The 15730-nt window shown below is 37.8% G+C and overlaps 1 protein-coding gene across 1 annotated transcript in view; it reads left to right on the top strand.

The window, feature by feature from the left end:
- Positions 1–15730, top strand: part of LOC140241086 (uncharacterized) — a 79064-nt gene that overhangs the window by 21724 nt on the left and 41610 nt on the right. The window contains exon 9 of the mRNA XM_072320852.1: positions 9746–9941. Coding sequence (XP_072176953.1) covers positions 9746–9941 — 196 coding nt within the window. The remainder of the gene's footprint in view (positions 1–9745; positions 9942–15730) is intronic.

Here is a 15730-nt window from a genome sequence, read left to right as displayed (position 1 = left end):
ATGTGAACACAATAGACAAAACTTGGAGGGAAGAGATTCCTGACATGCTCTACAAAATTCCTCGTTTCTCTTTGACCACTGAAGCAAATCGAATGGGGTTTTCTGTAAGATGTGGGCAGTGAGTTATAATTTCATATCCTGAAATTGTATTTTGATCGAAGCGCCATCTTTCAAGCTATCATTGCGGAGGGTCCTGTTGTATTTTTTTTTTTGTGGACATATACGGTATAATAAAGAACGTATAGAAAAAAAAATCCATGATTTCGAAGATAATTATCCGCACATTTGATAATGCAATATATTTTGGTACGAAAATTAATGTACACATTTATTTTTCCCTTTACGTTATGTACATTAAAATATGATATATTCATAGATTTTGCTGAAAATCATATGTGACCCGCTACAACAAAATGATCCTAAAGTCGGGCGAGATCGATTATTTGAAAATTGCATGACACAATTCCCTAATCTGTCTGCTTTAAATTGATATATAACACGTCTTATAAAAAATAATCGGCTGCGGAGATATCGATGTTTAAAAGAGAGCATGTCAAGACGTCTGGGAAATCACTGTTTCGAGAAAAGCGCCCTAAAAGTTCTCCTTGCGACGCAATCACAATCAAGAGACACGCAAGTCAGTATTCACCTCCGGACAATAGAAGTTAAGCCCTAGCAACCCCCGAAACGCTTATTCAAACACAGCGTCGGCGGTCTCCTCACCGACCAATCAGTGACCAGGATGTCAGGAGAAGCGGCTAGGCATAGCGCAACCCGCCCGCATGCACCAGTCGACTGGGCAGTGTGCGAGCTTCACGCTTCGGTTAGCGGCAAGCAGCAAACTGACCAATGAGATCACTCTGGTCGTTGTTAGGGGCGGAGCCTATGTGTGGCGCTCAATCCAAATGTTCGAACCAGTTTCTGCTTCGTTGAAACGCCAAAAAAACATGGCCCAGAAAAACGCTATTTTTTGGTCTTTCCATTCATCATTTTGCTTCAAAATTTCGACAGACGATAGAAGACATGTCAGACTTTAATAATTTATGTCAAATTCAGAAAATCGTAAGTTTTGACCAATTTTGATGCTCTAACTTCAAACTCGATTTTCACGGCTTCGACCGTGCGCGACTTTAGGACCATTTTGTTGTAGCGGGTCACATATTGATTCATATTAATTCATATATGACAATGTTGAAGGAAGTAAATCTTACACACAAAGTAAAAAATACCATATGAAAAATCGTAAGTTTTCTTTTTATTGTTGATTTTTTCTCTTGCTCTTGATCTTGTTTTTAATGTATTGTACCTATAACTCATGTATGTCTGCATCCCCTTCTCCTGAAGTAGGCATCTTGTCGTAGTATTGTCCGTGCTCGTGTGTCTATGCGGTGTGCTGCGTTGTGTAGTAATTGTTTTCAATCCTTAGTTCCTTGTGCAAAATAGCAATTTTGAATTTTGTTTTCTCTCTCTTCCTTTCTCCAGTTGCCCTTCCTATCTGAAGTAGGCATCTTGTCGTAGTGTCTTGTTTATTTTCTTTTGGAATGTTACACTCTGAGGAGTACACATCAAGCTATTGCATTCTAGTGAACCCTTACGTTCTTCAATACATTGTATACATGCATGTAATTAATAACATGAATAATTAAGTTCCTTTTCCTTTATGTAGTTTATATTCGTTAAAAAAATCATTTATATCACGTTGAAGAACAAATGAATTAAATTGAATTGAACTGAAATGAACGCGCCTGATGATGACAAATGTACTACAATTGTATTTGTTTGGGGGCACAAACTCTTGTTGGTCGTAGAGGAGTCTGCGCCAAGACTACTACAAGCACCACTGGCACTGAGCCTCTCTCCCATGGGAGATGGGCACAACCTTGAGTGCGCGACCGCATCCGCAACGCTCTGACCAGGGAGCCTCTCGGTCTCATCCTCCTGCTCTGACACATTTTCAGAAGCCTAGGCATCGAGTTACAATTTAAGACCAGGTTACACTTTAAGACCACAAACGAGGCTACGAGACCAACACAAAGAAGGCCAACGAGACCGACAGGGTGAACAGCGCCATCAATAGACCAATTAATTGTATAGCGTGTCCATATAATGGCGTAAGGAAGATATGATATGGAAAAGGCAAGTTGCTATGGTGTTACCCCCTGCAGTTGCCCTTCCTCACCCCGTTGAACTGTTCAAGATCTTTAATTGTGTTTGCTTGCAATGTATGAGTTTTCTAGAAAAAATAAACACAATTTAGTAAAATGTGCATAAAATATTTCCGCATAAACTTCGAAAATGTCCAAACACCCTCATTCCCCATTCAGCAAAACACAAATCGGTTTTCATTTCATTTCATTCATTTATTTATGCACGGCACATACTTCAGCCCGAAGGCTGTTCTTCCGCAGGTCCGTGCGGATAAAAAATACAACATAGATATACATTTTATACAGAAATGAACAAAGAAACCAAACAAACAAAAACAAAACTCATACATAAAAACAAAAAAAAAAAACATATAGAAAAAAACAATAACATGTTGATGAAACTGCGGCACACATTTCGACAGAAACAAACATGATCAATCAAAGATAACCATGTACAATTATACAAATACATCGCCGTAGTTTGAAATGAAAGAGACGAAAAAAAAAAAAGAGAGTTCAGGAGAGAGAGAGAATGAGGGAGACAGACAGAAAGAGAAACAGAGAGAGAGAGAGAGAGAGAGAGAGAGAGAGGAGAGATAGGGAGAGAGAAGCCCATACAAAGGGGGGAAACTGAAAAAGTTGTCAATCAACAGTTTCGGTCAAGTGCGTTTTTAAAGCTTACAAACGTTGGTTTTTGTTTCAATTCCAATGGTAACTTATTCCAATGCATTGATCAAGAATATGTCAAACTTTTATGTTTGAAACAAGTCTTAATCAAAGGTAACACAAAATTTAACGATGAATTCCTTACGTTATAGCTGAAAATTTTAAATTGAAACATATCAAGCAAATATTTGGGACAAAACTTGTGTGCAATTTTATACATAATTTGTAGAGTATGTTCATGTCGCCTCTTATCCAGTTTATCGATGGGTAATGCTATGTATAATAAGTCAGTTGGGAACCTAGCTTGTACGTTCAGTACTGCACGAAGTGATCTATTTTGAAGAATTTGGAGTCTTTGAATATGAGATTTCTTTATGTTCCTCCACAATTCACAATAATCTAATTTACTTTGAATGATTGATTTATAAAACAAAAGGGCAATATCATCAGAAATAAAAGACCGAATTCGTTTCAACAAGTACAAATTTTTCACTGTACTTTTACACAAATAATCAATATGTTCATTCCAGTCAAGTGATTGGTCAACATAAACACCAAGATATTTACAACAAGAAACCTGTTTAATGGTTGTGTTGTTAATTACTATATTGATATGTTGCTTTTTAACTCGCTTATGTGAACCAATTATCATAGCTTCACATTTATTGGAATTTAGAACTAAGTGATTACACTTCAGCCATTTAGATACATATTCCAAATCGGTATTAAGTTTGGCTTTAATCTGACTGATTCTCTTTCCAGAAAAATAAATACATGTGTCATCCGCGTACAACGCAACAGATGAATGCTGCAAACAATTGGGTAGGTCATTAATGTAGATCATAAACAAAAGAGGACCGAGATTGGACCCCTGTGGTACGCCACACCTTACATTCAAAGGCTGGGATCTAACTGCATTGACTTCAGTGTACTGAAAGTGACCAGTCAAATAATCCCCAAACCATTCACAGGCGAGAGGACCCATACCAATCAAGCGCAGTTTGTCAAGAAGTACAGAGTGATCGACTGTATCAAACGCTTTTCGCAGGTCAATAGTAACCATGCCAACGAGTTTCCCTGTGTCCATAGAACCTAACCAGTCCTCCGTTACTTTTAGGAGGGTGGTCTGAGTGGAGTGTAGAGAACGAAAACCAGACTGGTTTACATTGATAATATCAGCAGCTTTCAAATAAACATGAACTTGATAGTACACAATTTTCTCTAATATCTTAGCGCAAAGAGGTAATATAGATATCGGTCTATAGTTATTCATATCAGTCTTTTTACCACTCTTCAAAACGGGTGTAATTCTGGAACATTTCAGTTTCATTGGCACCTTCCCTGTTCGAATGGACAGATTGAACATTTGGGTCAAAGGAATCGCAATATATTTAGAAATAGGTTTCAACAAAAACAATGGTAAATTATCACTTCCACGAGACTTTTTATCTGGTAATACGTCTCTTACGTCGATTACATCTCTTTTCGAGATCGAGTGAAATTCAAACGTATTGTCACGTGCTCTTATGAACTGTCTGTATTGTGCGCTATCATCACACTCCACACTTTTTTGTATGGACTCACCAATTTCAGTAAAGAATGAATTAAAGCAGTCTGCTATTTCTCGTTTGTCACTTATAATTCCATTTTTTTTTATAGACATATTTTCTTTCCGACTTTTGGATGGCATGAGATGTTTCAACGATTTCCAAATTGCACTGGAATTACTAATATTCGATTTTACGGTATTACTAACAAATTCAGTTTTGGCCTTTCTCACTTCCTTTGTGACGAGATTCCTTAGTTTCCGATATTCAAACCAATCACATTCTTGCTTAGATTTTATTGCTTTTTTCTTTTGTACATTTCTTGTGCGAATTAATTCCAGTATATTGACAGTCATCCATGGCGAGATTTTCTTTCTAACTCTTTGTTTCTTTAATGGTGCATGTTTATCAATGACTTTCATTAAACTGTCCTCAAACGAGCGAAATGCATCATCAACATTTGTCATAGTTGTGATATCACTCCAAATTATTTTACTCACATCATCGACAAATTCTGTCATATTTACTTTATTAACATTACGCATTTCTCTGTACCTGTGACAATTTCCTTGTAATCCAGGCGATTTATTTCCCCATGTACAGTATATCAAAAAATGATCTCTCAGAGAAATGGGCAAAACACCAGACTGAACAATTTTTTCAGACTTATTGGTGATAACCAAATCTACAATCGAAGAAGTTGTTTGTGTGACTCTGGTCGGACTATCAATAACTTGTGTTAAGTTATAGCTTTCAAACAATAATAAGAGTCGCTTAGTCTGCCATAAATTCACACCAGACGGCTTCATCATATTACAATTGATGTCACCGAGAATAACAAAATAAGTGTTTAAGTCATCGATATTTTGCAAAAACGATTGAAAATGTTCAAATACTTCATGATTGGCACTAGGTGGCCTATACCACACAACTACTATCAAGTTCTTTCTATTTGTGAACTTCAATTCAATAGGCAACAACTCCAGACTGTCTTCGACTAAATCTGTACGTATTTCATACATCATATTTGATTTGACATAGGCGGCGACACCACCTCCATAGCGGTCCCTATCCCTGCGTATGATATCATATCCATCAATACTTAATTCAGAATCACTGAAATTAAATCATTTATATGTGTTTCAGTAAAAAAAAAAAAAAAAAAAACATCAGCTGAAAGTTTATGTTGAAGTGATCTCAGTTCATCTATGTTCTTCAATAAAGACGTGCAATTTAAATGTGTCAATTTCAATCCTTTACACTTAGAAATTCTCTGAACATTTACTTCAAAATCTTCAACGTTGGGTTCACATCTGTCTGTACTTATACACTCATCGGATGGCCCACTTAACTCGGGGTTGAGTGAATATGGATTAAATGGCAATTCTTTGGATAAACAAACATTACATATCCAATCATTTTCTGATTCGAATGTTTTTCTGTCAACTGACGTGCATTTGAGATGGCACCATGATGAACATTTAACACACATCATAGCATTTTGATTATTTTTGACTGCTTTACAGCATATGATACATGGGTATAGTGTTGGCATATTGCTAAATCATCGTTACGTTACTCTATCACCATCATACTCATTGCAACTAGCTGAGACGTTCGATGTCGGCCTTTGTCCAGATGACGATTTTCCTCCTGTCAGCATCAGTTCCAGTTGTCAAGGCGTAGATCTTTCCATCTTGCGACCATGTCCAGACGATGGCATCACTGGTCCTCGCAGCGTACATCAAGCTCTGGCGATGGCTGGTAAGATCCTCGTTGATGAAGACAGATGTCCCTTTCAACTTCGACCTTGCAGCGTAGACCTTTTGACGCACATTGTAGCGGCGAACTTGACTATAATGCTTTTTCCCCTCTCTGGCCCTGTCCTGGTGCTGTTTCTCGGGGTGATTCTATGGCTGCGATCAATGTCGGATGCTGCCAGATGAATGTTCATGTGGTCTCTCACAATGTTGGTGATGAGTGTATCGGTATTTTCGCCCGGCTTTTCCTTGACACCGTAGAATCGCAGACAGTTGCGGCGACTATACTGCTCTTGTTCCTCGAGCGCTGAGTTCATGGCGGAGAGTTTTCCTTCCAGATCCTTCACTTTCTTTTCCAAGCTGTTCACATGAACTTGGTGTTGGTCGGCGTCCATTTTGAGAGCCTCATACACCTGCTGTGTAACTTGTTCAAGAACAGTTTCTTTCACGGCGCACACGAGAGCTTTCAACACATCATCAGAACAAAGAGCTTCCTTTATTTTCACTTCAATGGCGAGATCGAGAGTGGTATTACCCTCGATTGTCCCTGCCTCGGTTTGATGACCAGCGGTCAGTTCCTCGGTCATCGGTGCTTGAATCAGCCCCCTGGTCCGGGCGCGGGTTTTCGGAGCTTCGTGTTCAGCAGATCGCCCGTTGCTCGACATTTTGACCGTCAAATTACACCAAAATCAAGCGACGAAACAGTATTTTTTTGACGTTCAAGTTGTCATATCCTCACGTCTATGTCACAGTAACAAAGCACAACACCAGTATGTGCAAAGGAACGTGTAAATATCGAAAAATATCCACAACTCCAGGAGCAGTTATGATAGACTTCTCCTCTCCTACTAATAACAAAATATATTGTCACGGATGATATACACCTACTTAAAAGAAATAAAATGTGGACGTTCAGATCAACAACCTAGAAAAACACCAATCTGTGAAATTAAGTTTACAAGAAAATAATTTAGAAAATGGTCAATGTCCCAGTGCACGCCTGCTTTACATGATATGGAGGGGGATTGTTATCTGCAAAGGTGTTGAAATAGTATAAATTCGGAGAAAATAATGAAATCGTCTGTAACAAGATAGGATTCGGAAAAAGAAGATGCATCAGTGAAAACAGGTATTTTTTAATGAAAAATTTACCGTTTTGAGGAGAATAATCTTACCAACACAAGCTACAAGGTGAAATGCTGCGATATAAAACGTTTTCATCCGTTGAATCTCACACAAATTGAACAGTAGGCGGACGGGTATAAGCAGACGGATAAGATATCTAATAAGGCGTACTTTGCCCTAACTAGTTAGATGTATCAATGATTTTCATTTATCTTCTGCTACGCTCTTTTTTATCCTATTTGGCGAAGACTCCAATCTTTCTTTTCTTTTTTTTCCAGGAAACCCCAACATTCTTTTACAAACGATAAAAGGAGAGTTGACAAAAGGATACTGGCAAATTATCCCTCAATTTGAAGAAAAAAAAAAGTTTATGCCTTTAAGTTATTCACTTGAAACGCTTCCAGGCAATGTTATGTTAGATGGCACCCCCTGGGAGAGGTTTAGTCCATTGAATTCTTTGGTGTGTATGTTGACAGTATATTTCTCTTAAAATATCATGTTAATTATTGTTGTATGATCGTATCCTCGAATATGAGTATAATCTATAAGTTGAGGGTTTTCTTTCCCATTCATACTTTACTTAATTTATATCGCAGTCTTAAATTTCCTCATCTGAACGAAATTCTTTTACAAACTATCAAAGGAAAGTTGACAAACGGAAACGAGCAAATTATTTCTGAATTTGCAAAACATTAAGTTTATGCCTTTTAGTAATTCACTGGAAACGCTTCCAGGCAATGTTATGTTAGATGGCACCCCTTAGGAGTGGTTTTATCCATTGAATACTTTGTTGTTTATGTTGACAGTAAATTATCTTGAAAATATCATGTTAATTATTGTTGTAGGATCATATCCTGCAATATTGGTATATCAATAAGTTGAAGTATTTTTTCTCCACTCACACTTTACTTAATCTTTATCACACTCTTAAGTTTCCTTATCTTGCTTGGGTAAATACTCATCAGCATTTGATTGAAAAATCGCATTTGTTACAAAAATTAGGTTTTGAGAATTAACATACCACTTACAACCATGTGGACACATTAGCGAATTGTTTTCGAATGGTTATGTTTTAAAAGTTAAAGATTTAAATTTGTATCAATTACGACAATTTATGTTTCATTTTACAAAAAAAAAACAAAAAACGAAGCTTAAATAACATATGATGATGTGTTTTTCTTGAAAATGCCAATTATCATAATGTTTTCAACAATTAAGGAAATTTCATTAATTTAATTTACCTTTTATTATTCTGGTAAGTTGGCACAGTCGGTAGTGCGTCTGCCCTACGATCCCAAGTACCCGGGTTCGAACCCGAGTCTGGACTTAGCAATGCTGTGTAATAATACGTCTACTCTAGCAAGAGACAAACACTCTGTCCCTCGGATAGGACATAAAATGGAGGTCCTGTGTATGAGAGAGTGACAACTCATACACGTAAAAGATCCCGCTTCATTCATTCATCGCAAAGAGCAGGGTGTTTAACCCGGTGAAGTGGTTCCACCTCATTTTCAACTGGACCCCGCAGAAGACCAGCTTAGCGTTGCTGAATATTGGCTATCCAGCCATCTTCTCAGTTTTGATTTTACACAGGACAAAGCTTTCTACCAAACTTGGTGATTTAAAAATCGTACCAAGTCTTGATATATTCAAGAGAATATTAAGGACATTTTTTTTTGTTCTTAGATAACACTTGAAGTAGGCCTACAAAGATTGAATCTCATTTGGATAATTATTTTGATGTTTATTACATAGTGTCTGGCAATAGCACTACTTGCATTGAGGACCCCTGCTACCCACAAGTAATCCTTTTCTTCCTTCCTTCATCGTTTCCCCGTCCTTAATTACTCTAACCTCTCTTCCCATTTCTCTTGTTTTTTTTTCCTTTCTCCTTGTTAACAGTGAGCGCTTTGAGCCTGTGTAGTGTTTTTGCCCTTTTTTCTGCATTACAAGTTCTATCTTTGAGTGACCCATACTTTTACAAACTTGTCTTTCACGTGGGCCTCTCTTTTCTAATGACACAATCATTTGGAACATCAGGTCCATATATTGTTGTGATACATTGAACTTTTTTTTTTCCTTGAACTTATATTAACAAAAATGTGCCTTTGGAAGTACAATCTAATTTGAATCGAGTTGAATTGAATAGATAAAATCTGCCCAAAAACAACACAAATAAATACGCAAAATTTTGCTATGTATCAAGTGCAGCATCATTGAAAAAAAATATTTTTCGTATCATGATGACAATATTTCAAACACTTTCAAAGTGACGTTCATTCGTTTTATTCTGCATACCGTTCGCAAGTTAATGAAGCTGTTTCTAATATCAAGTAGCAAGTCTGGTGAAGTGTGAATATCGAAATTTATTCAGTGTGTTACGTCTTCCATTTAATTATTCATTGTTTCAACTCCAAAGCAGCTGTATGTCATCTTTTGCAAAAATGTTTGCTTTATAACCAATTTTTATTTTGCAACAATTTCTATTCATTCCCATCAGCGATCACTGTCCATTCAAGACATGACCTGTGGAAGAACTACGTCGCGTGAACTGGCGGAGAGTATCTGTTCAAGCCGTGTGTTGAAGAATCTCACGATACTCCACTCACAATTTCACATGGATTTCTTCAAAATCCTCGGCGCAAGTGATTCAAATTGCAATGTAAGACCTTTATGCAATGTCTTCATTTGCAAAGGTATTCTATGCAGCTGAAGTTCAAGTGTTATAATTATGATATTTGTAAATAGTAATTCTAGGGTCTTGTTTTTGAACATAATTCCATAGTGAATAAGATAACTAAAACTTGTTGCTATATGAGCCCCTGCATTACAAAAGCAAAAAAAAAAAACAAACAAACAAACAAACAAACAAACAAACAAACAACAACAATTGTCCAATATAGATTTTTAGTTAAGGGCAGCTGCTAAATATGCTGAAAGAGCAGGCTGTAAGCTTTAAAATGATATGTGACCGTGCACCTCAAAACGAACATAAAGTCGCACACACTGATTTTGCGTGAGGACTGAAAATAAGTGAAATGGGTCAACCTAGGCGAACTTGACTCTTTCATATTTTCTGGAAGAGCGGGTCTTCTTTTACATAATGCTAAAATTTGGTATCATAAAACGGGCAGGAAAGTGTGTTTTTTTAGCAGTTTATCTGGAACAGTTTTGGTATAACAGTGTGATTATGTGTGTCTTTAGAATCCCTTTTTCATTTCTGAAAAACTTTGTCCACACTCTTCACTTTCAACTCTAATAACTTTTGAAAAGATAGTGCTACTGCTTTGAAAGTTAGCATTAATTATGGACAGAATGTGTTAATGAGGCATGCTCAATTTCAGTTTAATCTGAAAATCCCTTCATTGTTGTTACTCCGGTGGTTTACTTCCTGTTTTTTGTCCCATTCATCGCACAGCCAGCATGGTTTGGTAAAGATTAAACGCTTGAATAGACACTGTACTTCAGAGCCTCTTTTCTCAGTTCACACTTTTCCTGAGTTTGTGTTTTCTTTCCAATATTTAGATAGGTTAGGAGAGTCCATTTGATTTGAGTTATACATCATTTTAAAGCTTAAAGTCTGCTCTTTCAGAATATGGTCTTAACTAAAAATTCATGTCTGGCGACTTTTTGTTTGTTTTGAGGTGCAGAGTCACATATATAACTCAATTCAGATTGACTCAACTAACACATCTGAATGTTTTGAAAAAAGCACACACTCTGTAAAGTGTGAACCGAGAAACAGGTTTTGAAGGACAGGGTATATTCAAGCGCTTAATCTTTTAATACCGAACAGTGGTGGCTGTGCGATGAAGGGGTGACAAGAAAAAAAAAAACAGATCGTAAACCATCGGAGCAACAACAATGGGGAGATTATGGGATTAAGCTGAAGTTGAGCATGATCTATTAACACATTCTACCCATGATGACTACTTTCAGTACCAACTCAATACCATCATCCTTCAAAAGTCATTAGAAGTGAAAGTGAAGAGTGTGCAAAGGATTTTAAATCATACCTGATTTCAGGGTACACTCTACAAAAAAAAAAAAATAATAATGTAGAAAAACCGCTGGAAATCACCTTTCCCGTTCATTCTGTGAGAAGGACAGGGGCGTCGATCCGTTTCACGATTGGGGAGGGAGACTTGAGTTGGAATAACTGTGCGAAGGAGCGTGGGGGTGGGGTCTGGAAGAGGAGGATCCCCCTTTCACACAAGGAAGATTTTGCAAATTTGAGACCTGAACTGGTGTACCTCTTTGGCGAATTGTTATTTTTTTTATCAAAAAGAGTCACAAAATAGATAATCACAGACAATTGAAAGACGAAACTGTGGTTCGTGTCCAGCGTGAGCGACATCCAATGTGTAGTCCTACTTACTGATGCAAGGAAGTTTTCAGGTGGAAAGGGAGGGTGTGGGAGGGGGTAACCACCTTCTCCACAAATACTATTTTGCATTTTTGGGATTAACATAAAACAATCAGATGTACACTGTTGTGAATGTTCGGAAAAATAATCCCCAGAGTGTGAAGAGTCAAAATCAAAGGATAAGAACCCAATGGGGGAAGGTAAATTGAAAGAGGATGGGGAAATTTGGAATTTATTAGAGTTAAAGTCACAGATATGGTGCACAGTTTTTGATGGATTACGTCGGTATGTGTGGATAGTATAGAAGAGGAGATGCAAGAAAACAAGGAACAAGACAATAAGGTAATGGCTTTTATTTAGATCATCAACATAAATTATAAATATGATTTCCGAGTGCTGAAGAATAACAAGTAAAGGTGGATGATGTAAGCTCAAACGGAGCCGCTGTATGTTGAAGATCCCGACAACAGTAAATCATTCCATTCCAGACAATTCAAAGCAAAGAATGGTTTGCATGGGAAACGTTAGAGATTCAATACGCAGGTACGTGCATGCGTCACGATCACCAATGAACTCGATGAAATGACGAAAAAGATTAGGAATTCCTTTATAATGAAATTGCAACTTTACTCGATTATCTGATGTGGGAGCCTTAGAGAAGTTGATTGGTTTGGAGCGAGACTGGAAGAGTTCATTTTGCTGTAGGGTAGTTTTCCCGCTACCACGTAAAATGGGTGCACATCACGAGACCGATACCCAAGTATCAAACAGCCCACAAGTCAAACAGCCCACTAGTTATACAGCCCACGAGTTGGGCACTAAGCAAAAATGCCCACGATTTCGACATCAAGTAAAAAAAAAAGATACCCACGATTTGCACAGCCCATGAGTTCGACACTACGCACAAAAATGTCACGATCCGACACTACACAAACAAATTCAACAAGCCCGACACTACTCTTAAAAGGCTCACGAGACCGACACTAGGCAAAGAAGGCCCAAGTCCACCTTTAGACCAATTAATTGTGTAGGTTGTCCAGATAATGGACAAGGAAGACATGAGAGATGAAAAAGGAGAGTTGCTAGGATATTACCCCGTCAGTTGCCCTCCCTCACCCCTGAACTATTCAGGATCTTTAATTTCACTTGCATGTGTATTTGTGAAAAATAAACAAATTTCAGATAAAGAGTGCATGAGATCCTTTTTCATTAATCTCAAAAATGTCAAAGCAGCCTTGTTTTCCTTTACACAAAACATTAAACGGTATACACCTATACTAAGAAAAAGAAATAAAAAAGGAGTGGACATTTAGATCAACCAACTAGAAAAAAAAATATCCAGCTGTAAAATACATTGACAGGAAAATATTCCACAAAATGGTAAATGTTGCAGCACAAACCCGCTTCACATCGCATTTTGTTTGAATTGATTATGAATTTTTGGGAGGGGGCTGCAAAAAAACTACACTTGTTTTGCACCAAACGTTTGCACCAGATCGCTGATTTTCAGGTCTTGAAATAAAAAAAAAAAATCATCTTCGTTTGGGAAGAGAAATGCCCCTTATGTACACCCTCGTGTGGACGTGTCTTTTTTTTTCTTTTTTTGATTGCTCAACAGACAGCGTTCGTAATATTCAGCCATTTACATCATCAAAATGCAAAAGTTTTCACTGTGAGAAGGAAACAACCCCCTCCCACACCCTAAACCCTCGTTCGCTCCGCTTGCTTGGCTCGGTCGCGTTCATGACAACACTGTAAGAACTAATACAAGAAGTTTATATCTATCCATTCTATAGGCAAATAATTGTTCATTAACAATCTACATCAAAAATACTGCTACCATAAACAAGGGGGACTGTCTCAAGTCGATAAAACAGGCAAAAACTTGCATCATATTGCACCATTCCCTGCTCGGTCGCGTTCATGACATCTCAGTGTAAGAATTGATACAGGAATTTTATTTAAATGATACCATTCTATAGGCAAATTGTTTATTAACAATTTACATCCAAATGTACTGCTACCTTAAACAAGTGGGACTGCTACAAGTCGATAAAACACGCAAAAACCTGCATCAAATTGCAACATTTACAACATCAAAATGAAAAAAAAAAACGTTCTCATCGTGGGAACCCACTCCCACCTCTCCCTCGCTCACTCCGCTCGCTCTTGCTTGGTTGCGTTCATGATTTTCAGTGTAAATATCAAAACATGAAGTTTATTTGGATAATACTATTTTATAGGTAAATTGTTCAATGATAATCGACATCAAAATATACTGCTATAAAGCCCTGGTCACAACTAGCCGTGCGTGCTTTTCGTCCGTACATTTTTGGCGGAGGCCACGGCATTCACGTTTTGTTTTTTTGTTTTGTTTTGTTTTTTTCTGAAAACGTGGGGAGGGAGTGACTAGAACTTGTCCATGGGTCAGGCCAGATATTGGTACCATCTGAGGTCGCAATACCTTTTTGGTGTCATTTTGTTTGTCGGGCATAGATATGCTTATCAAACTATGATAGCATTTCCAAATGAGTAGCTTAGTCATAGTAAATGAATTCTAGACCAATTTGGCCTCGTTGTTATATCCTTGTACTTCTGAATCGAGACCAACCGCTATACAAATAAGAGCACTGTCTTCTGTATGTTCAAAGGTGTTCTGTTGTAAACGCGGTGCGCTTAGTCTTTATTCAAGGCAGCGAAGGGAAATCCAAGGGTTATGACGTCCACAGCGCTTAGTCTAATATTCAAGACGGCGAAGGGAATCTCCAAAGCTTATAATACAGTGTATATCCCTTTATCTAAAAACAACACCAACAACAAAACAATTTCTCGTGAATTTTAGCGTATTTTTCAATTATTTATCATTTTCCGGTGAAAACGCTACGTTGAAAACACTAATACCACGCCAATGTCGCTTTATTTCCATCCAACAATGAAAGATTATGCAAAAACAATGTACCGGTACACTACAATACATTATAATTAATAATGTTGTAAATGAACAGAGTGATTTTTTTTTAACTGATGTATTTGTTGAGAGGGTGGTATAAAAACAGTATAGATAATTCCTTTTATTAGGAACTTTAGATATGATAACGGTACATTGTTATAGATAAAGACTAGGCGCACCGCGTGACAGCTGTGGACATCATAACCCTTTGGATATTCCCTTCGCTGCCTTGAAAAAAGACTATTAAGCACACCGCGTTTACAACAGAACACCTGTGGGACAAACAGAAGGCAGTGCTCGTATTTGTATAGCGGTTAGTTTCGATTCAGAAGCATAGGGACATAAAAACGAGACCAAATTGGTTAAAAAGTCATTTATTATGACTAAGCTACTCATTTGGAAATGCTATCATAGCTTGATAAGCGTATCTATGTCCGACAAACAAAATGACACCAAAAAGGTTTAGCCACCTCGGGTGGTACTAACAGCCCATTTTCGGCTTTTGGCCCATGGACTAAGCAGGGAGGAAGTACGTCTACGCACGACACTCGCACGGTTGCGCAGGGTGTAAGTACGTGGCCCGCACGCCACGCCTGGCCGTGAGGGGTTACGTGCATCGTACGTTGTGCACGTGGTAAGTGAGTTGTACGTGCTTACAACGTACAATCTCCGTGCGATTGCCACGTTATCTTGCGGAGACTGTAATTACACGTGCTACTCACGAACAGTATCACTACTCTCTCGCATGTTGTAAGTGCGTGCAAGTGCGATGTTTTTTTTGTTTTTTTTTTTCCCGTCAGATGTTGGGGGTAGGCTTATATTATGACCATACGTCTCCTCCATACGTGTACATGGCAGTTTAACCTTCTGTGTACCATATTTATTTCATGTCCAGTGGTTTATATGTGAAATGTGTGAATATATGACTCACTGACAGAGAAAGGATTAATACATTTTGGCCCTATGTTCATAAAAAGTCGATATGATAGCAACTCTTGCTGGAATTGAAATTGTCATAGTAACGACAAGAATCCAGCTTCCTGATTGGCTGTTGCCATATTGGAAGTTGTCATTCCAGCAAGAGTAGCCATCCAAACTTATCTTATGAAATGGGGCCCAGATACACGTATAAACCTATTATCGTGTACACAATGATATTGTAAAACATT

This window comes from Diadema setosum, chromosome 17, assembly GCF_964275005.1.
Source record: "Diadema setosum chromosome 17, eeDiaSeto1, whole genome shotgun sequence".
NCBI classification, from domain to species: domain Eukaryota; kingdom Metazoa; phylum Echinodermata; class Echinoidea; order Diadematoida; family Diadematidae; genus Diadema; species Diadema setosum.
This window is presented reverse-complemented; position numbering and strand designations above follow the sequence as displayed.